A 26,811-nucleotide genomic window follows, 5' to 3' on the forward strand; every position below is an offset into this window, starting at 1 on the left:
TGGGGAGGGGGCTGCACGCAGCAGAGGAGGAGGCAGCCCAGGAGTTTGGCTGCAGCCAAAGCCAAGAAGGTACATGGTCAGTCACACACTGGGTGTCCCTAAGATGCGGGCAACCCTACAGCTGGAAGAAGCCATTTAATGTTAGCCTGTCTCCTAAGTTTAAAATGAAAGCATAGTTACCAAAAAAAAGGAGAGAGCAGTTAACTTAGGAAACCCGTCAATTGCCACAAAGAGGCCCAGTGGAGTGACCAAGAGAGAAGAAATGTCTTGTCCTGTCCCCAGGATGATTTACAAGGTACACCACCTATACAATTTAGAAAGCCAAAAATGAGACATTTGCACTGTGGTCTTCACCAGGGATCCATTACAGGAGTCAGAAGGTCTAAGTGCAGGGAGCTGGCGTGGGCCCACCCCTCCTCTGGGTGCAGCCGGGAGCCCACCGATACCCACCTCCTTCAAGGAGACAGCACGCAGCAGAGGCTGCTTTTCCTTAAAGAAGCATGAAAGCCTGTGGCCCCAGACATATGCGTAAGTGTATATTCAGACTCCTGGAGGAACCTGGTTCATTCATCTAAACAGGAAGAACCTGCCAACAGCCGTGGAATGTCGGGGCACCAGCAGTTCATCAGGGTGGCCCTGCCACGTTTCAGGTGGTCACCTCCCAAGCATCTGATCCGCACAACACCAGGACTCAGGCTGTGTGGTCGCCTCTACAGATAAGTCACATTCAAAGAGCGCTCCTGACCGTCTTTTGGACACATCAGAGAACCCCCAGTCCTTCAAACAGCCCTCTACAGTGCCAGCCCCCTTTCCCAGAGGTCTCACAGGTTACATCCCTTCAGCTCAGGGGGCCACCCTTCCTGGGACCCTGTTCTCTCTCCCCTAAGGGGACCCACTTCACTGATACTTCTGTCTCCTTCCTTCCAGATACAGGTTTCTAGCAATCAATCATTAATTTCTGGATCCAAATTCTCACACTCAGGCTTAAGCTCTGTGTAAGCAATGGTGAAGTTATTCTCATGCCATTTGGGAGGTAGGGGTGGGGGGCAGACTGCAGCCTACTTTAATTTTCAAATTTCATTTTTAAATACATAATACAACCATGATTCCAAAACTGAAAACCACAAAAATATACACAGTGAAGCATCTCTCTGCCTTTTTAGCCCCCAGTCTGTTCAGTTCTCACTTTCTGCCAAAGGTCATCATGTCTCTTATGCATTAAAGTTTCTTTATGCTTATGTAAGCGAAAATGAACACGGGTTCTGTTTTTTTTTCTTTTACATAAAATCCAGCATATCACATATGCGGTTTTACTCCCTGCATCGTTCACTTGGTAACGTGTCTCGGAGGTCTTTCCCTGGCTATACGGGGAGAAGGTCATTGATTTTTCTTACAGAACTCTACTGGCAAGATGGGTCCTGACCCCCTACTGATGAACACTGGGATTGTTTTCTTTTGCTCCTATAAAAAGTGCAGTTTAGTGACCCTGCACATCTGCCATTTAGACTGGTGGAAACGTATCTACAGGATAAGTTCCCACAAGTGGCGGCAGCGGGTCAAAGCACACACACACTGGCAAGCAGGGTAAGAACAGCCAAGCAGCCTCCGCTGGGCTGAGACAAGTGACGCTTCCACCAGTAAGGAGCAGAGTGCCTGCTCTCGCCACGGTCTTGTCAACCGAATGTGCTGGATTCTTAAACTCAGAATCCTACCCCCATCCCCACCCGCACTCCAGATAGCGGCTCAGGACCGTGAGTTCAGCCAGGCCAGAGGCGGCAGGGTGGTCCTGTGGCTCGGTGCTGGCTCCCGGAGGCCCAGACAGTAAGGGCAGAAACTGAAGGGTCCCCATGGGCCCCGGGGCAGCTCCTCCCACACAGGCTCACAGGTCTGGGTTCCAGGACCGCACACCCTGTGTGCTCACAGGGGCAGAGTCTCCGCTCGGTCCCCAGCGCCTGCAGGGCTGAACCTTTAAGTGTTCAGTAAATGCCTTCATGAATCAGGGGACACAGAATCAGCACTGCAGGCCGAGCAGAGGGGCAGGCACGCCTCCTCCTCCAGCAAAGGCTCAGCCTGGGCACCGAGGAGCATGTGCAAGACCCAGACATGGGCATCTCTCCGAAGCTCCAAGAAACGCACTCCCAGTATGCAAGGGGGAAGGATTTTGCCGATGGATTTAGTATAGGGACAAGTGTCACATCACCTCCTCTCCTGTGTGTTTGGAAGGACCCAGGGAAAGTGGTTAGAGAAGGGGGAACGTGTTCATCTGCTCCAACAGCAGAGTCCCTGCTACATTAAGCTTAAAGTTCCCTCAGGCGTTCAGGATGTCTTCTTCCCCTTTTCAGTTCAGGCTCAAAATATCAATTCCTCGAGGGGTTAAAGGGGAAGATAAAAATGAGCTGACCTCCCCAGGAAAGGGATGGAGCCGGGGGTTTAGAGAGAGCGGGGCTGTATGCTGTCTGCTAACCTCAGAACATGAGGCTGGCTCACCTGTGGGGTCCAGGAACCCACACGCTGGATCTAAGGGTGCATCACTGCAGTTAACCACTTTTAAGTACAGGACTTCTGAGCCACGTCACCGGGAAAGTGCACTGGATTAACTCCGCATGTGAAACCATAGTCCTCCCCTCAGCCTGAAAAGCCTCTCTAGGACCTGGTGGCGTATTTGTCAAATCAGAGGAACTCACCCCTACAATCGGGACCTTAACTGCTAGAATGTGTGTGTTGCAGTCAGCCTACAGCTGCAGAGGGAAAATGTAGCCTTTTCTGCCAGCCTAACACTGGGGGCTTCTGAGTTCACCACCTTGAGGCTTTGGTAGTGGGGCCGGAAAGGGGAGCCAGGAAGCTGCTCAAACAAACTGCGGGGCAGCCCAGGCGTGAAGACAAGCCTCAGCCACGGAAGCCAGTTTCTTTCTTTCATTCTTTCCTTTATCAAGGGCCTATGACACGTCAGACATTGTGCTAAATGCCCACTGGTGCCCGGGACTCATAGGTCTCAGCCCATATCAGGCCAAGCAAGCTCTGGACCAGGCAGCTGCGTGCGGCTGCTTCTCCCAGGTCAGGCTGTAGAGAAGGCTTTGAAAAAGTTGGTCATCTCTCTGGGCCTCAATCTCCTCATCTACTCCAAGAAGGAGAAATATTTCCAATATTGTTACATAAAAACTAACAGGTGCGTGGAGGGTAAAAGCTCAGTGGTGGAGAGCATGCTTAGCATGCACAAGGTCCTGGGTTCAATCCCCAGAACCTCCATTAAAAAAAAAAAAATGAACAGGTAGAGAATGATGCCATTTCTGGGAAAACAAACCAACCAGTTACATGCGGACAGAGATAAGTCCCAAAGCAGACATCGGAACATCTGCAGTAGTGGGATCACGTAAGCTTTGTCTTCTTTTCCTTTAACTTAACTTCCTAAGATTTCTATAATAAGCATTTTGATTTTTTTTTTAATGAAGAAACTTGAACTAAACTTTTTTTTTTTTTTTTTTTTTGCAGAGGTGTCATGGATCAAAATTCAAATCACCAAGTAAGAAAAAAATTATTTGCTTCAATAATGGAGAACACAGCCTGCAGTTAAACACCTACCAGGAAATTCAAGACCTAACCAAGGCACGGTGCCGTTTGCATCCTCAGAGCCCAGGGGGCCCGGCTCCTGTGTGCGGGCACACGCGGTGCTGCTGGGCGGTGGGAGTTCCTGAGACTCGTCCCGACAGTGTGGTCCAGCTTTGCCCGGGTGGCAGGTTGAGACCCCTCGCTTTCATCTGGGCCCCAGCAGCCTCCCAGTTTCCTGGGGGTGTTTTCTATATTGTGTACTTAACCATTAAGAAAAATACAACAACAACAACAAAGAGTGAGTCGGGGAGTCCAATTACGCTCATTATAATCATGTTCCAACTCAGCCTCTCCATCTCACCCCCGCTGCAGCGGAGACCCTCCAGCCTGAGGGGGTGCAGGCTCTGCAGTCAAGACCCAGGTCCAAGTCCAAGCTCCCTGGTTCTAGCTCAGACAAGTTACCTAACGTCTTTGTCTCCTCAGGGCTAAGGGGGAAGGAGAAGCACACAGTTCAAAGCACGCAAGATCGTGATGAGAAGTTAAGTCAGACATGTGTGTCCAAGTACCCAGGACACCACCTGGTACCCTGTGAGCAGGCAATCAGCGTGAGCTGTCAGCACTGTTCCTACTGTTTTACTGTATCAGGTATTCAATGGGCGGTATGAGGTCTGAATCTAAAATCTGATTGGCCAACGAGCTGCTATCTATGGAGCAAAAATTCCATTATGTTTTGCCAGCAGCACGAGGAGGGAGGGCAGGTTTCTGTTTGCTGGGGAGCGTGAAGGTGGCCTCGCATTGCACAGGGCAGAGGGGACTGGCTGAGGGGTGCCCTCACCCTCTTTCCACAGCCTGTGGGAGGCAGCCTGACGGCAAAGCATGAGCTAGTCTTCAGGGTCCCCTAGGTCCCAGGGGTCTGACCTCTTCCTCCAGCCCCCATAAAGCTGACACGGTCCCCTCTTCCCTGCTTACACTGCACCCACAGGACTTGGTAACACACTCAAGCATCCCGTCTGCTGGGACTAAGGGAGTCACCAACTTGATGTGCATGTTCAAAGGGTGATGAACCACAGCCCCACAGCCACAAAGCCCAGGGGAGCCTGAGGGCGCCCAGCAGGGAGGCCCCTGAACCCGGCCCGATGGGAAGCAGGGTGTTCCCGCCACCAACTGCACAGCACCCAAGAGCGGCAGGTTGGCAGTCCGTTTACCCGTCCAGCCCCTCAAGGAAGTGCAGACCTGACAGTACACGCCCCTCACCTGTGCAGCAGAAGCCGGACAAGAAATACTTCTGAGACGTTACCAGGAGGCCTGAGCTCCCCTTTCCATCTTGGCACTGAGCGGAATATCGATGAGAAACCCTCTCCACCGGGACATTCAGGAGAACTGGTGGCCAGTGGCCAGTGCCCAGGAAAGCGAGGGAGCAGCCTGCAGGTTCTTCCCTTTCCCCAGCCAGTGAAACCCCAGACGGCCCGCAGACAAAGACAGTGTCAAAGCTAGAGGCACGGGGTCTGCTGGGGAAGCTGCCGTGCCCAGCCCCTGCTTCCCCGTGACAGGCAGGAGAAGAGGCTCGGCTGCGGGCTCTGCCTTCTGAGGACGGCACCTCTGCAGCGCCCACATTGGATCTTTTTCTATTGAAGTACAACATAAATACAGTAAAGTGCATGATGAGCTTGAATTTTTTTTTTTAGTGTAGGTACTGGGGATTGAACCTAGGACCCTGTGCATGCTAAGCATGCGCTCTACGACTGAGCTATACCTTCTGCCCGACGAACTTGAATTTTAAGTGTAGAGCTTGTTGAATGTTTACATCCTTAAACACTGTGTAACCACCACCAGACAGATAACAAACCTTTTCAGCATCTCACAAAGCTCCCTCACCTTCCTCCTCAGCCAGTACACCTGCATCACCTCCGTGGCTACAGGCTCTTTTTCACTGCAGTATACTATTCTACTGTATGGATAGATTACAATTTGCTGCTCCTTGGCTATTATTAATTAAATAGTATAGGCTATTTCCTCCAGTTTGGGGCTGTTATGAATAAAACTATTATGGATAGTCCTACAGTGGATTAAAAAAAGATAACAATCTTCCTGGGTGATAATGCACACAACGTAAAATTCACCCTGTAAAAGCATACAGTAGTTTTTCAGTATGTCCACAGAGCTGTGCAACCACCACCTGCAATTCCACACCAGTAAACGTGTCCTGCTGTGGGTGTGTGTCTTCATCTCTCTTGGGGATGAACCAGGGCTAGGGCTGCTCAGTCACAACAGAGATCTTGTTCAGCTTCAGTATTTTTTAAACCAGCAATGTTATTCCACATCCTCACCCACACTTGGTATTGTCAGTCTCTTTAATTTTAGCCGTCCTGGTTGGAGGTGTGATTCAAAACCACTTCTGATTTAAAACCACATCAGATTTAAAACCACTTCTGTCTCAAATCCCCATTCTCTTACAACCAACCTAGCCCAGATCGAAAGCTGCATTCCACTCATCCTACAGTGTTTAGAGCTGACGTTGCTCCTCCCTCTCTTTCTTCCTTTTTTTTAAAATAAACATCTGTGACTTCCAAAATGTTAGATCAAGTGACGAATTATGGTTCCCTGAGTTACTTGAAAAATTGAAAAGAGAACTTTAGGACCTCTGGTGCCACTAGAATCCGGTCACTTCGAATTTCTCTTGACACTAGAATGGCAAAACGGAACAAAGCAGAAGCGAAGGCTCTCTGTGTTTCTGCTGACCCAGGCCAGCGGCTCTCAAACTGTAGCCAAACCCAAAACACAAACAGCTCTTCAAACATTTCTCCATCTATGAAAGAAAAGCTCATTCTGTTCAATTAATAAGAGTGAACATTAACAGCTCAACACACATTATTTCATATAATCCCCACAATATTTCTGTGACATTGAACAATGATTCCCATTTTACAGATGAGAAAACTGTACTTCTCTCTGTGCACCTTAGTTAGGTTTCTTTCTTTTTTTTTTTAACGGAGGTACTGGAGATTGAACCCAGGACCTCCTGCATGCTAAGCATGCGCTCTACCACTGAACTATGCCCTCCCCCCTCTTTCTGTGCACCTTAAACGTTAGCTTCAGGAGGGAAGGTTTCGGCAATCACTCGATTTCTCCTTCTACTGGAGTACATTTTACAGGCTCTGTCCCTCACAGAGAGCTGGAACACTCGATAAATTAGAAAGGAGTTCAATCCACGTAACTGAAGGAGGCATGTCTCCTTGTGTCACCCACGGCTCCCCCAGAAGTCACACGACAAGACAACAGATGAGGAAAGGTAGCCAGAGAGAGCCCGGCACCCTCATAACCAGACCCGCAGGGACATTCCCCAGACATGCACAAAAACAATCAAATAAAATTACAAACACAGCCCAACAGCTAGTTCACGTGAGATCAGGCAATTCATTGCTGACTGGAAAAACCTCTTCTTGCCACACGGTTGACCAACAGACTGGCTATTATGGAGTCACATAAACAAGCACAACCTGCATGTGCTTCAGTGTCCGGCCTCACAGTCAGACATAGTCTGCGTGCATGTAAACAAGAACCGCACCAGGAATCGTCATCTAAAGGATGACCGGGCCAGCTCAAAGTGCCGATGTGGAGTCAAGAGGGAAAAACAAGTTTGGGCTCCTTTTTGTACAAGAGGAGAGAGATTTTAAACAGGGGAAAATGAGCAAATGACTCTTTATACAACAAATTCCACTTTGGGGGATAAAACAGGAGAACAAGTGTCGGGCAGGATCAGGTAGGGCCCCTGGGGCCCCTGGGGGGCCAGGCCACCAAGATGTCTCTAAGGTATGAGAGAGAAGAGCTATTTTCACAAAGTCACACCAAGTAAAGATCTACTAAGTCTTTCAAATCCACATGTCATTCCTATTATGTGTCAACACTTAGCTTTCATATTATGAAAGTCTGCTCCTTCAGATTTCCCAAGAACTGCCCCCATTTTATTAGCACGCTCCCTAGTGACACGGGCAATTGGTTCTGCCTGGAGCCTGCCCTCTGGGCCGGGCATATACAAGCCTCAAAGGGCTCCTTGCTGGTTACCCTCTGTCCAGCCACATCTTGGGGAACTTAGTTCCAGTGATATGGATGGTGGATCTTCATAAGGAAAAGTGAACTCGAACAGAATTAATGGCACAATTAAAGAAAGACATGCACCTACCAGAGCATTACTGGGGGCGGGGGAAGGCACTTCTCAAGGTGCAGCAGAACTGCACATTTATTTCTGCCCTGGTGCACAAACCGGCAGAGATGTGTAAAACAAGATCGTGCATTTAAGCATTCACTCGGCACTCATTTATCACGCCATCCTACAATGAACCAAGGACTCATCGACTCATCCCCCAACAGAGGCCCTGTAAACTTTCCCAATTAATTGGTATTTGCATTGCAAGAAATCACTTTAATTTTAGTTGCTCTAAATTATCTTGGATGCTGACAGCACTCATATAAACTCTGCAGCCAGAACACTCACAGAAATTTAGGGTATTTCCTTAGTAAATGAACTAAAGAAGATTCATTCAGGTCAAAAGTGGTGAAAACCCAGAATCGTTATCATAGTTTTGCAGCACAGAACATTGTGGTGATCAATGGCACGAAAAATAGCCCAGAAAAAATTAGGAGTTCATAATCGGAAACAAGAAAAACAATAACTTTATCCAAAGCAGCAAGATGTCCGTTAACATCACTCATTTCCCTAGGAATTATTTTGACAATAGGAAATGGAATTTAATTTTTTTTTCCCTTTAATCCCAAACTGTATTTCCCCTCCCATAGGTCCTCTGGGAAAACCTTGTTTTTAAAGGAATAATTCCCAGATAACTAGCTTCTTGCTGTTTCCATACGGCTCAACAGACACAGAGCAGCTCCTGAACGAGCCGTTTCACGTTCCCGTCGCTTCAACGGTGATGTCATGGAAAGACAGCGACATGTTATTATTGCCCAGCTACAGGCTGTAAAGGAAACTGTGCTACTGCCTCTGGGTTTTCATTTTCCATGAGAAATGATTCTCATTGCCCCAGCCACTTAGACTGTGAAAAAGAAAAATGAGTTAATTAGGAAAAGTCACAATTAGATTTTGTAAGCTCACTTCTTTCACCATAGAAGTTACATCACAGCACAGCTTCATTGGGTTTAACAATTTATCTTCATCAGATGATTCCAGAACACATCAAGGTGCTGAATAACTGCCCGAGGAAGAAAATAAAAGGAATACGAAACTGCTACCCAGAAAGTTATCTAATCAAATGAGCTTGTAAATGTGATGGGAAGAAGGAGGGAGGAGACTTAAGCAGCTGAGAAAACGGGAAGAAGTGAAAATAGTCAAATGTGATTACCTTTTACCGTCTGGGAAGTGGGGAAACCCTGCCACCGGCTCTCCTCGCCTAGCGGCTGGTGGCAAGGATGATGAGAATGATGACGATGATGATGAAGAAAAAGGAGTAATCATGACCGTTTCAGCAGCACAGATACTAAAACCAGAAAGATACCAAGAAGGACAACGTGCAAATTCGGGGAGCATTCTGCATTTTCTGCAACTATGTAAGCAGAGATGTGTTAACTAAATTTATTGTGGGGATCGCTTTGCAATATATACAAATATCATTATGTTGTACATCTTCAACTAATATAACATTATATGGCAATCATACCTCTGTAAGACAGAGGAAAAAGAAGTAAGTAGTAACGGAGTAGGAAGTAGAAGGCAGAGGGGAACTAGCATTCTGTTCAGCACAGACCAGACCCAGTGAGAGAAGAATGCAACGGGGATCGCGACCACACTTTCAGGACTGTTCTGTCGTCTGTCCTGTGTCTGTGTGCACCAGAAACGGAATGCAAATCTGATTCCAGAACCTGAAAGATCTGTTTACTTGTCACCTTCTCAGAAATTCAAGATGTGATTCCATGTTAAGCTCTGGAACTTCCCTACAAATATATCTTAAAAAATTAGGCAGAGAAAAAGTGTTATTTAGAAGTCATGAAATCTGTGTGATTCCAGGATAAAAGATACTAAGCTGCTTCTCCTTTATCTTTCTTTTTAAAAATTCCACCAGAAACAGCAAGAGTGTCACCCGTGGTCTTGGGGAACATCTGAAAATTCTGAACATCAAACCCTCACAGCACCTGTGGAGGACACTTTCATACGTTCACCCCACACTTAAAACAGGTTGAGTTTTATCTAGTAAACTCACATAGTCAAGACTCCTTCTTAGTTCAGTATCTTGGCAATAGGTCAAGAGAAACGTCAACATGTCACTGGAAAAAGATGTCAGGCCACGCTCCTGAGACTTGGCCAAACAGCCTAAGGGGTCGGCAGTCAAAACTCAGAAAAATTCCTACCCACTTAAGAGTTCTTCATATGGATAAACCAAACAGAGGCTGAAACTTACCAGCAGAATCTTCTCAGTTCTTTTAAGAAAAACTCCTAGATGGGAAACAGTTCAGGACTGTGGTCCTTTTACTACACAGGAGGTGTTGTTATGGAGACAGTTTTGCAGGCTCCCTGGCAATCCCAGTGTATAATTAAGGCTGGTGATCACAGAACAGCCAGCAAGTGGTCTCCATGGAGACCAACAAACATACATTCCCACAGCCACAGCAACTGTTCTGAATCAATGACTCTTTATATAGGTTTAAAAACTTTGTGAATGGTACATCAATTGCTTCTTTTGTTAGACAATGTCTGATTAAGGATGCTGTGAGAGAGCTCATTCTCCTGCGTGCTGAATTCTGAGCAGTGTCTAGAGTAGGCGGTTTCCAACTCAATTCACAACCTAGAACTAGCGAAGACAAGTGGTAAATCCAGACTCAGGAAATCACTGGTTGATCTGGTGGAAGAATTAAACTAGTGGTCGTCAGAGCCAAGGAGAGCCTGCCAAATACCAGCACTCACTATTCCAGGGCTGTCTAAATATTATGCAACCCTCTCAGCAAGGTAGACATTATTGTTACACTTGTTTACAGAGGAGTAAACGAAGCACACACCGAGAAAGTGGCAGAGCTGGGACTCAGAGCGAGGTCAAAATTAAGTCTGGGCTGGGGTTTAAGTGACGCTACATCACGCTCTGGGTTTGCACAGCACGCTGTGCTTCCACAGCCATCCTCACACACATTATCTCATATATGCTGCTTTTATCTTGAAACGTTGAGTCCAGGTTCTAGAATTTTCTAATTTTGCAATATTGTACCCCTGGTCCCTGGCTTCCTCGCTCCACTTCTGCACCCACCACACACTCCAGACTCGAAGACTCATGTGGGACCATGTCTCAAAAAGCTGCCGCATGTCCCACCTGGACTGCGTGAGCAGCACGTGAGCCTACGCAGTAATGGGAAGGGAAATCCCACTCCACAGCACCAACTGCAACTGTCCAAACTCTAATTAAAAACAGGGACAAACATTCCGATTAACCACTCATGGCATTTATCTATGCCATTTATCTTCCATGAGAGAAGGTCAGATTGCTGAGTGCTAATGTTTTGTTAAAGATCTATGTTCATGAAGGATATTGATCTGTGGTTTTCTTACAACTTTTTTTTTTGGCCTGGCGTTAGTATCAGGGTAACTCACTTTATAGAATAAATTGGGAGTTATTCCTTCTTCCTCTATTTTCTAAAAGAATTTGCAAAGGAAAAAATATTTCTTCTTTAAATATGTGATAGAATTCATCAGGAAAGCCAAAGACTCTGTACTCACTGAGTCTTTCCTTTAATTCTTTAAACACGGTTTCCTTTAGATACCCGAACATACTTAAATAGCCACTTTGCAGTCTTTTTCTGCTAAGTCCTACATCTGAGGACAGGCACCCAGACACAATTCCTATTGACTGCTTTTTTCCTGTGCGCAAATCATGGTTTCTTTTTTCTCCGAATGTCCTAATTATTCCGCTGAATACAGGGTATTTTAGATAACATGTGGTAACAACTCTGGATTCTGACTTTGTCCCAGAGCATTTTTGTTGGTGTTGTCGCTTCTATTGCTTCATAATTTGCCCCCTGGACTATGTTTGTGAAACCTGTCTGCCATATAAGGTACAGTTCCTGAGGTCTTCCCTCAATTTTTCTTCTTGTTTTTATTTTTAAACCTGCCTTCCTAGGGGTCATCCCCATGTCTGCATAGCTTAGTGTTCTGGCAAAGACTAGTCCAAGGTTTGCTCAGACACCTTGGGCCAGAGAGGCTTCTCTCTGCTTCCGACTCTGTGTGTGGGCTGGGAGCACATCCACACTTCGGGCTCTTTTCACGTCTGCCCTGGCTCTTCTTTCTGCCAGCTCTCCCACACCTCTTCTGTGAGTGCACACGGGCTCTGTGGGCCAGGGATGCATGAGTGCCCTGGGCACACTCCCCCTCTGCTGCTCATGCACACAGACTAAGGTCAATCTGGCATTTATGGAGAGCAAGCAAGCCCCCCGATGGCTGTCTCACCTCCCAGAACTACCTGTTAAGTCCCCAGCTAGACCACTGGTCCACTGCTTGCCCCAAAGTGGCCTGGAAACTCAAGCTAGAGGAGCTACTGGCTCTTTTGTTCATTTACCACTGAGACGGCCACTTCACCTGACAACACTCCAGAGTCAGCCCCTTCTGGAAGCAGCAGCAAGTCTCTTGGTTTCTGCAGCCTGTCCCACTCTGGTTGAAATATCATACTTACAGAGATGGGGAGGAGGGGATGAGAGCAACCCTAGGCAAGACCACCACAAACTCATGCTGTTCCTACTAAAAGTTTGTTAGTTTTTCATGAACAAATGCTTCTCAGTTTGTTGTGTGTTTTTGGTCAGTTAGAGAGCTGAAAGGGGTATCTTTGACAGTCTTTTTCCAGCTCTCTTGTTGCTTTTGGGGAGGATTTATCAACCTCCTCATTCTCTCAGGTCATAAGGCAGTTTCTCAGTCACTCCTTACCTTCCGCTGGAATTAGAATGATTAATGCTACTCAGAAGTAGACCATGCAGGTAAAAACATCACCGTGAAATTTATTTTCAAATAAAAATGTTTGTTCTTCTTTTCTGGCGGCGGGGGGAATCAACCAACAAAGATGGCCAAAGGCACAAGTTTAAATGATTATTGCATTAGATTAAATTAATTAAGAAATTTCACTTTGAAAAGGTACCAACAAAAAAAAAAAAAAAAGAAGAAGAAGAAGAAGAAAAGGAAAGAAATTTCACTCAATGGAAGCAGCACCTAGAACCCTGTACCTTGACCCCTTCACACACATCAGAGAATTGAAATGCTCCACTAGAAAGAAGCCAGTCCCAGAGCATTTCAGTTAAGGTCACTCATCCCACAGCTGCCTTTCTGCTCCTTCTTACTTTCCCATCTCTCTACCTGATGCTTCCGCCATGGTCAATGGGATACACACTGGGCATTTTTATAATAGTGCCTTTTGTGAAGGGCCCATCAAAGTCCCCCAGTGTGGCCATGTATCTGTTTTCCTTTCTGTATTGCCTCTGACAGGTGGAGAGCTTCCGGGCAAGTCCCTGGAGCACTGGACTCTCACAGCCCGCAGGAAGGAGGCTAAGAATTGCCCCATGCGCCCAGGAATCCGGTGTCTTCAAACTGGAGGATGCTTAGAGGGCTGGAGTTTTTTTTTTTTAATTTTTTTTATTAATAGACTTTATTTTTTAGAGCAGTTTCAGGTTCCCAGCAGAACTGAGCAGAAAATACAGCGAGTTTGCACATAGACCTCCCCACCCACACATATAGACCCCCCTACCCTCAACATCCCTCATCGGTGTGGCATATTTGGTACAATCAGTGAACCAATAGACACATTATTATCAACCAAAGTCCACAGTTCACATTAGGGTTCACTCTTGATGTTGTACATTCTATGGGTTTTGACAAATGGATAATGACATGTAGCCACCACTACAGTATCATACAGAATAATTTCATTGGACGGCTCTTTGTTTGTTTGTTTTTGGCAAAAACTCTCATTTTCAGATGGGGAAATTAAAGCTCAAGGAAGTTAAGAGGCTTCCTCAGTTCACCTTCCAGGAATGGGATAAAGATTCTGTCCTCTGACAAAACAGGCAGAAGCCCTCAGACATCGTCACCTGAGCCCGTGGCAGATCAGGCTCAGGGCCAGTGACCAGAGATGATTCCACTGGTCACAGAGATGACACTACGCAGGTCTGAGAACACTGGTCACAGAGGCTCCTGAGACGGATTTTTCCCCACCTCTCCCCTGTCTCTTACCTTAGCAAAGAAAATCCAGGCTGCACACTGCCCTGGGGCCATAAGGCTTTTTAGCTTCACTGTGCTCAGCATGAGAAAAAATCCTAAAAACCCACTGGAAGGAGAAAATATACTTTTGTTAGTGAGACTGGTCTTCCTGCAGCCTGTAGCTACTTTGTTACATTTTATATTTACCTTTACAAGAATTAGTCAGTTTTTAGTTCTTATACCACCGATATCTCATCTCTGTTTTCTAGTGATCTCTGGGTTAAAAAGGCCAAAAATTTTAAAAACCCATTAAGCTCTAGTTTGCTAAGGAGCTATGATGATGTCATTTCACTGGAGCTGGGACGTGGATACAGAAGTTTGGGAGGACTCCGGCTAAATCATGACAGAAAAAAAAATCTGGAGGACAGTATCTCCTGTCCCCTCCCCTGTTACTTCTGGAGCTTGGTACTGGCTAAAGCAGACCTTCACCTTTTTTCCCAAGCAGGACAAACTGTTAGGAAAAGACTTCTAGGAGGCAGTTTAGTAGGGAAAAAAGATGATTTCCTTGTCATCCAAATCACCCTCCACCCTGTTGTTACATAATTAGGAGGTCCCTGTAAGACGAAGCGTCTGTCCTGGAAGCTACCTGCAGTAACTGCATTCCTGTTCATTGCCTGTTCTTGAAGGCCGTATCGCTCTGTTTCAGTTCTTTTATTCCGAACTAGATGCACTTTCAGGAACCACTGTCGTGCCCCAGCTTAGGAAAAACTGTGGGCCGGAAGGGAAAATCTTGGGAATTTTATATCAGGAGGAGGGGTAAATGTAAAATGACTTAATCTGCACAGTAACACGGCTCATCGCATGCATACATGTTGACTGTGTAAACTGGCTGTACTTTGTGCTTGATTGTTAACACGGAAGAACAGCTGGAACATTTCTATAAGGAACAGAAAACATTTGGGGGATGATCAAACAAAAGGTGTCTTTTCTTTTGCTTACAGCTTCATCAGAGTCCCTCCTGACTTGGCTTCCACGTAAGTCAACACTGTTTAACAAGATACTTCTCTCCTATTTGTGGACTAAGGCCTTTCACCTTGGAATCCGACTTTAATAAAACAATTAGATTGTTCAGTTTCAAAAAAAGAAAAAGAAAGAAAGAAAGACATCCAAAGGAAAACTCACCATATGAAGTCAGAGGGTCTGGATTGGCCCTTGGGTTCCAGGTAAGAACCCAAACGGAGGGAGGGTGGGCTGCATATTTAATAGAAGTCCCCCAAACCAAGGCCACCTACACAGAAGCTATGCTTTGGGGATGATGCCTGAAAGTGCGGCCACCTCCCACGGGAGCCTGAGGCTGGGCAGCGTCTCGGAGGCTATTCAGAGGTCTGGACCAGCAAGGCGCTGGCACCGCACTGGATAGGGAAGCAGTGTGCTGTGCTGGAAGCATTTCAGAAAGCATCACGGTGTGGTCAGGGCCAAGGCAAATCGTGCTTCAGACAGAACGGCCACTCTTCCTGGCATTTGGAGGCAGGGCAATTGGGGAAGAGGGTGTGGGAGAGAGATTCCATGACTTCCCACAAAAATGTAAAAGTGGGGTTTCAGCGGGACTTCTATTAGAGATTGAAATTGAAGAAACAAGAGATACGACTGCAGCTGCACCTCAAGCAGGTCATATGAGCTGTACCTCCTCCAGGGGGTCAAGGGCCACACTGCCATCTGACCTCTGTTATAGGTGCTAGGGTGTGGCGCCCATGTAGAGCATGAGCCCTAAGAAGGAGGGGCCCAATCCTGGGCTTCTCTGTATTTTCCTGACAGAGCTGAACAAGGTGCCTTGGTCACAGCAGGTGCTACATAATTGTCTGACAGGTGTATTTGGAAGCAGATTGAATTGAACACAGCTAAAACCACATTTCACAGAAATGTGCGCCTTCACTTCGTTAGATTAGATTAGGTCACAGCCACATTCTTGGGACAGGACCAGAGACAGGGATTAGGTTTCTTTTGTGTATATTTCAGCCTCTTTGGCCTAATGACCTGCAAAGTTTGCTCAGATTGGTATCTCTGGTCATTCGAGTCTGGGCAGCAGTGGATTAAGACGTTGAGCCACTCCCACAAGGAGCCCCTGTGGGGAGACAGCAGGCTGGAAATCAAGTGACCTGGGATTCCATTCCTGGCTGTGCTCACTGACCCTCATAACCTTGACCAAATCCTCATATCCCGCCTTTTTTCTTGCCTCGGGTTCGGTTCAGTGTTCTTAAAGCAGGAATAAGCATTGTGCTCTTCATCCTATCTTATGGAATTCAGAGCTTTTCAAAACAGAAGTTTCACTTTATTAAGGAAACCAAGGCATAGGCACAATTGGAATCCAGGTTTCCTGGCTCTTCCAAAGTTCTCCATGGCCCTTCGGACCTCATCATGGAAATGTGCTCCAGACCAGAGAGATGGAGGGAGAAGGTCCGGGTGCCCGCAGCTGCAGGGCTGGGAGTGGAGAGTGGGGCAGCCAGCGCTCCTCCTGTACTGTCCACACCCACCCTCCCCGCAGCCCCCACTTCACAGGTGCCTGTCAATCTCCTGTACCTCCTTCTCCTCTCCTCTCCACGTCCAGCCAGGGAAGGGCAGAGTTCCACGCTGACCTTTCCCCTCAGCACCAACTCTGCTCGGACTCAGCTACTCCTGGCTTGTGACCAACACGCTTCTGAAAGCATCCGTGACTCTCCTCATCACTTGACTTGCACATCGGTGAATCATCCCTAAATGACTCATGGGTCCCTCCCTCATCCCACTCCTTCTGCTTCCAGCTCTCCTACCCCTCGTGGTGGAGGCAGATCCTAAAAGCACTGGGAGGACCCCAAAGTGAACGAGCCTGGGGCTCCCTGTTCACAGGGTCTCCAGGCCACAGCTACCACAGCCCCTCAGGCCCCCATGGCCCCTTCTGAGCCCCCCCCCCAGGACCTCTGAAGGTGACAGCTCTTAGTCTGAAATAAGGTTATGGGGGAGTCGCGAGATGACATGGGGAAACTGACTCGTTCTTAAAAGAGGGTCAGCTTTGTACTGAAGCCAGAAGGTCAAATGTTCGAATGTACTAGAGAATTAAATCAATTCACATAAAGATTTCTAAATCTTTTAAATGAAAAAAAAACTTATTTTTCATGTTGGGTTATGAGAAAGTTGCAGGTTAAAATGGGTAGAAATGGAGGCAGAATGTCACCCCACAACACAATCACCAATGGGCTGTGAACTGGGTTGCTCTGCTCCAAATAACTAGACGTGGTGGCCCTCCCTCCACACCCTGGTCACACACATGCCTAATAGCCAGGCCCAAAGGGAAGCAAGTCCACAGGCACCAGGGCGACACTGACACTCATGCCCCACGATCCTAGTCAACCAGCAGGTGACGAGGCCTGACCAAGATGATAGGAACTGAGAAGATGAATTCTGCCAGAGTTTTCCTGAAACATTTCTGGGGATGATAAATAAATCATTCTGAGGCTCAAATGCAGAAGCAAACTCGATAATAATGATTTTTTGTTTGTTTGTCCTAACACACACCCTTCAAAAGTAGCACCTAGGTGCATATCAGCTTTTTGACTCTGTGGAGAATCACTGCTTCCCAAGGTAAGACCTACGTGTGTGGGAACGGGTGGTCTGGCTTTACGTAGCAATTGCTCCTGGTCTGTTGACATTTGATTTACGGATAATAACAATACCCATCATTTACTGGGCTGGGCAAGATGCTTAGGGCTTTGTGTATCTTATTTAATACACACAGTCCTCCTGTATTGGTATTCTCTCTCCATTTTACAGATAAGAAAACTAAACTAAGGCTCAGGAGACCTAGAATAACTTGCCCAAAGACCACACAAATTAGCAAAAACACAAGGCTGGAATTCAACCCAAGTCTGGCCATTCGACCATATCAGAACCCAAGCTTTGAGACTGTCCACAGAAGCCTTTCCATTTCTCAACACAATAAAGTCAAGTGAAGTGGGGGTCATAGCAGGAAAGAGGGAATGGGGGTGGAATTTCTATATATCTAAATGTGTTCATCTAGATAAAAAACAAGGTCCTACTGTATAGCACAGGGAACTATATTCAATAGCTTATAATAACCTATAATGGAAAAATATATACATATAAATTTGAATCACTATGCTGTACACTAGAAATTAACACAACATTGTAAATCAACTATACTTCAATTTAAAAAAAAATAAAATATGAACTTTCACTTCTTAAAAAAACAGTATTTATCTAATTAGTCCACATCCCTGATACTTCCCAAGGCCAAGTATTAACATAATCACCTGTTGTCCAGACTTCTAGTCATTCTGTCTCTGAGTCTAAGGGTTCAGTCAAAGTGTTTTGGAGATTGCCCTTTAGGAACAAGAGAGAGGCCAAGGTAGAAGCTGAGAGAGTGTGATTCTGGACCCAAATCTTTCCTTGAACTGAGTCAGTTCAATCACTTTTATACACTGAAGTTCTGTTTAAGAATTGCTCATGGAGAAAAACAAAACAAAAACAAAAACGAGGGACTCCTATCTTTTCTGCACGTCTGAAAACCACTGCCCTGGCTGAGGAGCTTCTCAGGAGAGGGGTCCTTGCAGGTCTCAGGCCGGCTCCGAGCACCTGAGGATGTCCGTAACAACCCACTGACGGCCGAGGAGGGGGCTCCCACACCCGCCCCGGCCACTGCTCTCTTCTGCCGCTCATTCAGATGAGGAGCAGTGACCCGGGATTTCACGAAGACGCAGCCGGTAGTAAAGAAACACACAAATCCGCGGTGCGAGGGGGTTTTATGAATTAAGATTACCTGGCGCAGCAGCTGCCATGGAATCTGTAGAAATACAGGAACGGAAAGTCCAGGACGCCAAGGAGATCACCTGAGGGGCACAGCAAGGGTGAAACGCGGGCATGCACAGCACGCACGCCCTCTGCCCCCTGCCCCCGGCTGCCCCGGAAACACAAGGCGAGGGTGTTAATTACATCAGCCCCCTGAGCACTGAGCTGCCAGGCGGCGAATTCACTCTGGCATTCTCAGGTTTCCCTGTCATTGACATTGTAGTATAATAATTAATAATAACAACAACAACAACAACAACAACAACAATAATAAATAATGACACCACCACCCATTTAGTGAGAACCTGCCCTCTGCAGGGCCCTATGCTAAAGATTTTCAGTACATCATCTCTCCCATTTTTGTAACAACTCTGTGAAGTTTTGTTATCCCCATTTTAACTGGAGCTCAGAGGAGTTCAGAGATTTGTCTAAGATTGCACAACTCCTTAACTGTGGAGCCAGAATGTGCGCCCCGGTCACTCCAAACCCTGAGCTCTTTCCTCTTCACCAGGCAGCCATCCCTGCCCAAGGCAGAGCATAGGACAAAAAGAATCTTTAAGGTTATTCTTTCTTTTCTGCCTTATGTCTAAAAAAAGATCGTGAATGCATGACTCTGACATCTTTTTTCATTTTTGTGCTTAATTACCGCACAAACAGAGCAGGGGCCAATGGCTCCTACATACTCATTTTAGTTTAAGGTCCAAAGGGTACATTTATTTCTGGTGAAGTAAGTTCATTCTTTTAATTCCACTTGGTGCAAGAGGAAATAATCACACATATTGGCAGCTTCCCTCTCTGGAATTTGAACTTGGTCACAAACAAGAAGTCAGGAGATTAAAAAAGCAGAAAGCCTTCCAAAAATGTCCAGAGAAAAGGAATTAAGCATTTCCACAGCAATCGCCTAATCCTTCCAAATCTGGAATTTCTGAGACTGGAGGAGCCAGGCCTTCCAGACTGCCGGGACTCTGTCTCTCTATTCTGGATGGTCTGGAGCAAGAGACTGATTTTTCTGAGTATTCACAGCACATCAGGTGCAGTGGAATATCCTCCCTCACTCCATTTATTAATCAAGAGTTTCACCACGTGCTGCTACACTTCCTCAGACATAAATGATCTCAAATGATTCAACCATCAATTGGGAAGGAAAGGTCTGAATTCCATTTCTCTGGAGGGCGGTTTTTTTTTTCCTATCCTAGCTATTGTTATTTTGTTTGGTTTGATCTGTGCATATATATGTGTGTTTAACATTTTAAAAGGAGAGGATCTCCTAGGATCTGGTTTTTACACAGCCCAACAAAAGGGGAAGAGAAAATTCTGTTCTCTTTCTGCTAGAACTCCACTGAACACCTCTGTCGTCTACTCGGGACCTGTACTTGGGGAGGGACTCTGTAACCAACATCAGGCTCAGATGTCCAGGGCACAAAGAGCTCCGCTTATACGGAAGTCCCTTTCCCCAAGGAAGCAATGGCCACAGTAACCCTGAGCAGCCTGGTCCTAGCGGGTGGCCAGAGCCCCCTGTTAGGCAGGTGAAGGGATGTCCGTGGAGGATCTACTCTGTGTCTTTGGTGGCTGTTGGTTCTTGGCCCTTCCCCGGCCTCCCTCTCAGTGTGACAGTGGCTGCAGCAGAATCACTGTGATAAGGAGGACTGGGCAGAGAGGGGACACATTAAACGCAGGATCTTGAGACTCCTTCGGTGTGGCCCCCTCTCAGCACCCAGGTTTTCAACAGAAATGCTCTGGGGACGTGAAGTGGACTCCTAGTGCGGGGCCAACCTTGACAGCCCGGCCCAGGCTGCGGAGGGGTCTCAAGGGTAACAGAGTGGCCAGAGGTAGACTAGGATGGAGGAAGATAAACTAACAAACAAACAAACAAAAAACCATCCTAGGGAAATTACCAGTTACATAACACCCTGCACCCAACTCCCAAAAATTGATCCTATAAGTTATTGAGAGCAAAAGAGAGAAGAGCTTGCACTCATCCTTGAGCCATTTCTAAAACCTCCACACATTTCTCACTTAGTTGATTCCATGACTGTCTCTCCTCCCAGAACCACTGATTCCTTGAGAGCAAGGACTCTGTCATACTCACCATTTGTATCCAGGGTGTTAGGACCATCCCTGATGAATAACAAGCACCACTGAACCAAGAACATCTGAAACACCTAAACGCCTCTTACTTTCCCTGGAGAGAATGTTCCAAACATGTTCCAGCTGGCCATGCTGGTTCTCAATCTCTAACTGACCTCCAGTGCTTCCCCTCTGATGCCTTCAGCCTGCCTCACCATTTACTAAAGCAGCACTCTTCAACAGAGAGGGTGACCCCAACCTCCAAACAGCAAAAACAGCCCTGAAGACATTGCAGTATGCAGCTGGCTGGTCCCAGCCACGTGAGAACCAGACACAGGGGCCTAAGAAAGCCTGTAAGGATGCTCAAAAGACAACACTCCTGCACCATCTAGTACAGAACACACACTTAAAGCACAAATCAAGTGGTTCAAGCATTGCACACAAGTTTTGTGGCATCAACACACAGCTCATGCACTGAAGTCTGAGTTAAGCCTTCATTCTTGGGCTCCACAGTTAAAATTCTGCTGACTCTCCAAGGGAGGGAGTGAGTCCCATTTCTCTGAAGATAATGAAGCATGAAATTGCCACGGTGAAAAGTGTGGCACAATCTTACCACATTCAAGAACAATTGATATTTGAACATCAAGAAAATTTCCTCTCACCGCATTTTAGTCCTCAGAACCAGCAGGAAAATGAAAGGGCAGTTCTGAGAAGCAGTTAGTACTGCTTGCTTTATCTCACACACAAGCAACAGACACCCCAGGTAATAAGGTCATTTCTGGTCAGATGGCTGCAAGTCTTCCTGCCCTTTCGGTTCCTTGAAATTCTCTCGCTTGAAAACGCCACAGCAGAGGGCCCCCCCCCCCCCCGACAAATATGAAAGGCCAACTGTCAAGCAGAGGAAGAATTTATTTTCTCTACTATTACTTAAAACAGTCCGAGGGGAAGCAAGGTTCCAAGATTCTTGGAGCCTCTGCATGAACCGTGATTTTGAAAGATTAGGAGAGAGATTCCCACCCACCAAGAGGCAAACCCAGCGCTCAAAAAGGGGACAGTCTCATGGTCTGCCCCTAGGACGTGGAGAACTGTCTACCTGGTCCCTACCAGCACGTCCCAGTGCACCCTGAAGTTAGCGACCCCAAGCCACACCATCTGCATCTCAAGCAAGTTTACCTTTCTGGTCACTCAGGAGTGAGCGAGAAGCTCAGCTCAGTCAGAAGCACTCCTGAGAGACCATGTCCCACCTAGGAGAACGGCCAAAGCAAGACAGACACCACCAAACGCTGGTGAAGACACGGAGCAACCAGAACACTCACACGTCGCTGGGAGGGAGGGTAAAATGGTCCAGATGCTTTAGAAAACTGGCACTGTCTTTAAAACTTAAAACATATATCTACTCGCAGACCCAGAAATTCTACTCCTAGGTATTTATCCAAGAGACATGAAAACATAAGTCCACAAAGTCTTGTATGAGAATGCGGATGGCAGCTTTATTCGTAACAGTCCAGAGCCTGAAATGACCCAGGTGAGCAGCAACAGGGAAAGGGATGAATGAGAAGTGGTAAGTTCATACAACGGCACAGTAGCAAGCAACAAAGTGGAAAAAACCAGTGAGACACACGACAATCTGAAAACACTAGGCTGAAAGAGTCAGATAAAAAATGTGTGTTTCCATTTATGCGAGGCTCTATTACAGGCAGAACTTACATTTGGTAACAGAAATCAGTTCGGTAGGGGCTTCTGGTGGTCGGTGAAAAGGGAGCGACTGAGAAGGAGTGTGAGGAAATTTCCTATATCTTGATAGAGGTGTGAGTTACGTGGGTGTCTACATGCGTCAAAATTGATCAAGCTGTACATTTAAGATACACATTTCATATGTGTACCTCATATCTCAATTTTAAAATGTTTTGCAAGTACTACCAAATAATTAAGATACAAATAAAAAAAAAGGGGGGTGGTGAGAAGAAAGCAAAAAGAATAAAGCCCTGCTTTAAAATCTCAGAAGTTATTGAGTCTTCAAAAAAAGACTGCACCCATGGGTCCTGACTCTTACTGGATCTTAATGGGTACAGACACTCTCCCTGACTCACACCCACACCTTGCAGTGCACATTCCAGATAGAAAATGTAATAAGCAAGCAGGAAAGAATGAAGTGTTGTTCCATCTTTAAAATGGGCTGGACTGCCCATGGGCCAATGAGAAAGCTAACAAATTGGCAGGAATTAGAGCCGCCCAATCAGAGTAGTCCTTGAATACTTCTGGAGGAGGGAGATTTTCCTCAGCTGTTTTATATACTTAAATGTTGTAATCGATCACATGCTCCCGTGGGAAAACACCACCACGACTCATGGAAGAGTTCAGGGCCACTGGCCAGGCTTTATGCAGCTGCTCACAGCTGCACAAGGTTGTGCATAACATAACGTCAGTATAAAGAACGGCACTGTTGATACAGATCACAACTGTATGTGCCGGCCATGTGGGTTTCTGAAAGTTAAAGCTGATCAAAACCTGAACAGTGCATTCCTGTGTATTTCACAAGCAGCTTCCCTACGCTTGTCAAGACTGTTCTGCTCCTTGACAGTCCTCATCCGCACAGACACTTGAGGACCACCCCACATCCACCAAGGTGTCAAGTCAATGGCGCTCCACTCGCAGGTGGAAGGAGAAACAGACACACCTTGACACACAATTTGTAAAACTTCTAAGAAAGCAACAAGCATGATCATGGTGACCACACACAAAGCACCTATAATAAAAAAGTACTTTTATGTCACTTAATACACATAAAAGTAGGTGTGGTTTTACAGCGCTTCCCCAGGACGTTCATGGGTTAGATCCTGAACTTGGTGCTGGTAGAAGTGGACATCTCTGGATTCTTCTGGAAGGCTGCCACCAGTTCATACATAACCTCACTCCCCAGGGCCTTTGCAAAGTCCTGCTACGATGGCTACTGAGGCCCACAGGGCTCCTGGCGCCTCAGCTCCGGGGCCAGCCCTTCACTGGGGATCCTCAGTGAAACTCCAGCCTCCCTCTGCTACTTATCTGCTCGGCATCATCTTGGTCACATCACTTAACTCCTCTGGGCTTCAGTTTCCTCATTTGTAAAGTGTGCTGGCACCTGGGAAAATCACCAAGCTTCCTTCCAGCTCGGATAATCATGAGTGTAACAAATGGACAAGCATAGCCTCCTAACTAAAGGCAGAGTAATGTCTTCAAGTGAGTGTTATTTGCCCAAGTTCGCTAGAAATCACTCGGGGAGAAAACGAACGTATAAACCAAGGAGAACCAGTGGGGACATGACTTTCCAAAGGTCTTTGACTGAAACATATTTCAAAGGCAGCGGATGCTTAGTAGGCGCTGAAATATCTGCTGGGTGGCAACCCTCCGGCCGCACGAAGGAATGGCGAGAGGCAGGCCTGGAAGGCAGACACCCGGCGGCATGGGTAAGCAGAAGGTGTTCAGGGACAACATCAGGGTTTCATACATTTTTTTTTTTTTTTTTTTACTAGGACTGCGGAGCAAAAGGACAGGGTTTCAATAAACGATGGTGGAGAAGGCACTCACTCCACAGCAGGTTGCGAGAGCGGGCAGAAAGTAGCAGACGGTGCCTCAGTGTGGCTAAGTATAGAACAATTCATGGAGAAAAAAAAAATTCAAACATGCTGATGAGACACCGCTGTGGATTTGTCATGAACACTCTAGAAACATGACCCAAGCCTCTATCGCTAGTTCCCTGAGGACACCAGTTCAAATAGTCTGAAGCAGCTAAAAACACAAACAGGAAGGAGTTGCTGTTTGGGGCACAGTAGGGACCTAGAAGGGGCTTTAGAAATGATCCAGTCCACACTTCTCGTTTTACAGGCTGAGAGACTGAGACCCTGAGGGTTTGGGTAGTGCCTCGTGCATAGCCAAGGTCAATAAACGTTACTCTAAAGAGCCTGACCAATAAAATGTGTATTTTCAGCCACACCACACACGGGTACTATTGCTTTATCTCTAATAAGCATCAACTTATTCAAGTTGATGCATCAACTTTGAAACATTTCAGAATAAAAAAAAAAAAGACACAATGGAAGAGAGTTTTGTGGGCAATTCCTGAATCTGAAAAATGACTCTAGAGGAACTGAGGCAGCAAGGGAGTGAAGGGAAGTTTTAAAACTTGACTTCTTTCGTCTGGAATTATGAAAACTGGATGGTAACATACGATTAAAATATATAAAAGGAGATCAGTGAAGAATTGGGGGAATTATTTGAACTCCTTCACCAAATCTTTAGCACTAGGACTGCGGAGCAATTCTGGATGCTGGAAGGAGGAATTTTTGAAGAGGACAAAGCAGGCACTAGTTTATTTGGCAGATAACAAACTGTCTGTACACCTTAGGTCACACCAGATGAAAACACTGACAACACAATTCAAGGATAAAGTCATGGGCAATAAATCCAGACTGGGATATTAAGAGCAGTTTTGAGTATGTGGGCCATTCCTAACCTCTGGGTTGGACATGCTGGAAGGCAGCCACGTTCTCTTACAAAATGTCCCCCAGAGATATAAGTGGGCTCAGAGCACTGGGTTGAAAGGGCATCGTGAGACAAACAAAGAAAATGATGTTTACCTGTGGGGTGAGATGCACAGGCCAGGAGCACCACACTGGAAAAGAAATAGCAGACTTGTGAGGAAAACCTCCCTGGCCCATTTCTACCCATTCTACCTGGAAATGGCGAGATTTGCCTAAAAGCAAATTGTCTGCGCTAAATGGTCTCATCCTGCCTAAATTCAACTCGTCAGTGAATCACTAAAAATGCCTCCGGTTTTGGCAAGAGGGCTGGGTCTCCCCTGAGATGGGCTGAGAGTCATCCGCGTCACTAATGATCAGACTCACCTAATTACAGACTATTTGTCGGCTAAACAAAGCCGACTCTATAAATTACAAACAGGCTGCAACCTAAAAGCTAGCTGCCGAGCGTGACCTAAATCTATTCCTGAGCTAAGTCACAAAATTAAATACACAAAAGGATAAATTTCCAAGAAGCTAGCCCACAAAATGATCCATGCCATCCACCTTGTGTCTGAAAACCACCTGGACCAATCTGCAGCTGACGCCAGAAAGGATGATGCAGACCATCTCAGCGCTTGGCGGTCTCCCATCCTCCTCTCTGGAAGCCTGTCCCATCTCCCAGTGCCTGTCTGCAGTGCCTTCCTATGGCCCTAAGCCCACCTTCATATCCTCTTCCATTGGAACTCATGTCACACAGGTTGCTGATTCAGTTGGAGATTAGGAATAAAACTTTCTATTCAAATATAAGAAGGAATTTTTCTTTTTAAAGTGTTGGATGGCCTACTCTGGTTCTTAACCCTGGATGCACATCCGAATAGCCCAATATCCTGGCTAGACTCTCTAAGGGTCTGGTCCAGGCATTCATTGTTTTCCTTTGCTATGGCTCTCAGTAGCTATAAAGTGCACTAGGACTGAGGACCCCACTGTCACAGTTTCCAGTTGGTGGCATTATAGGCAGGGTAGAAGTTTTGAGCTGGGAAACCGTGTTAGCTCGTCTGCCCAGCCCCACCATGCTCTTGGGTTATCTCCACGCCATTTGTGTTATTCTGACGGCTCCCAGAGGAGAAGCATCACAGAAAAGAGACAGGAGGAGGGAGGGGAGGGATAAATTAGGAGTTTGGGGTTAACAGATACACACTACTATATATAAAATACATAAATAACAAGGATCTGCTGTAGAGCACAGGGAACTACATTCAATTTCTTGAAATAAGCTATAATGGAAAAGAACCTAAAAATACATACACATATAACTGAACTGTTTTAGTGTACACCTGAAACTAACATTGTAAATCAACTACACTTCAAAAAAAAAATTAAAAAAAAATAAATAAAACTCGTTACAAATCAAGCCTCAAACTTCATCCTACCTTAACAAATGCACCTTCAAAACAACCTGAAAGTCCAGGTGAAAATTTAGAATTCTTGGAATCCTTGGAGCTTCAGGTCAGAAGGGCTCCCAGTGGGCCCCTGGTGCATCCTCTTCTCTTCCCACACCAAGCACCATTCCGCATCCCCAGGACCTCCCACGTGTGGGTGTGGACACCTCCACCTGCAAGCCCACCTTCCTTCCACAGTCCCTCCCACCCCAGCCTTTCTTCAGGACACCCACTAGGTCTAGGAGTGAGTTAA

General features: G+C 46.4%; 1 protein-coding gene across 3 annotated transcripts in view; it reads right to left on the reverse strand.

The window, feature by feature from the left end:
• The window catches only part of TMEM241 (transmembrane protein 241), an 82,682-nt gene that overhangs the window by 20,376 nt on the left and 35,495 nt on the right, over positions 1–26,811 (reverse strand). For all 3 annotated transcript variants that reach the window (XM_032467508.1, XM_032467507.1, XM_032467509.1), the window contains 3 exons: positions 25,237–25,271; positions 18,528–18,597; positions 13,751–13,844 (listed from right to left, as the gene is read on the reverse strand). In XM_032467508.1, coding sequence (XP_032323399.1) covers positions 13,751–13,844; positions 18,528–18,597; positions 25,237–25,271 — 199 coding nt within the window. The remainder of the gene's footprint in view (positions 1–13,750; positions 13,845–18,527; positions 18,598–25,236; positions 25,272–26,811) is intronic.

The sequence above is a fragment of the Camelus ferus genome, chromosome 24 (genome assembly GCF_009834535.1).
Source record: "Camelus ferus isolate YT-003-E chromosome 24, BCGSAC_Cfer_1.0, whole genome shotgun sequence".
In the NCBI taxonomy this organism is placed as follows: domain Eukaryota; kingdom Metazoa; phylum Chordata; class Mammalia; order Artiodactyla; family Camelidae; genus Camelus; species Camelus ferus.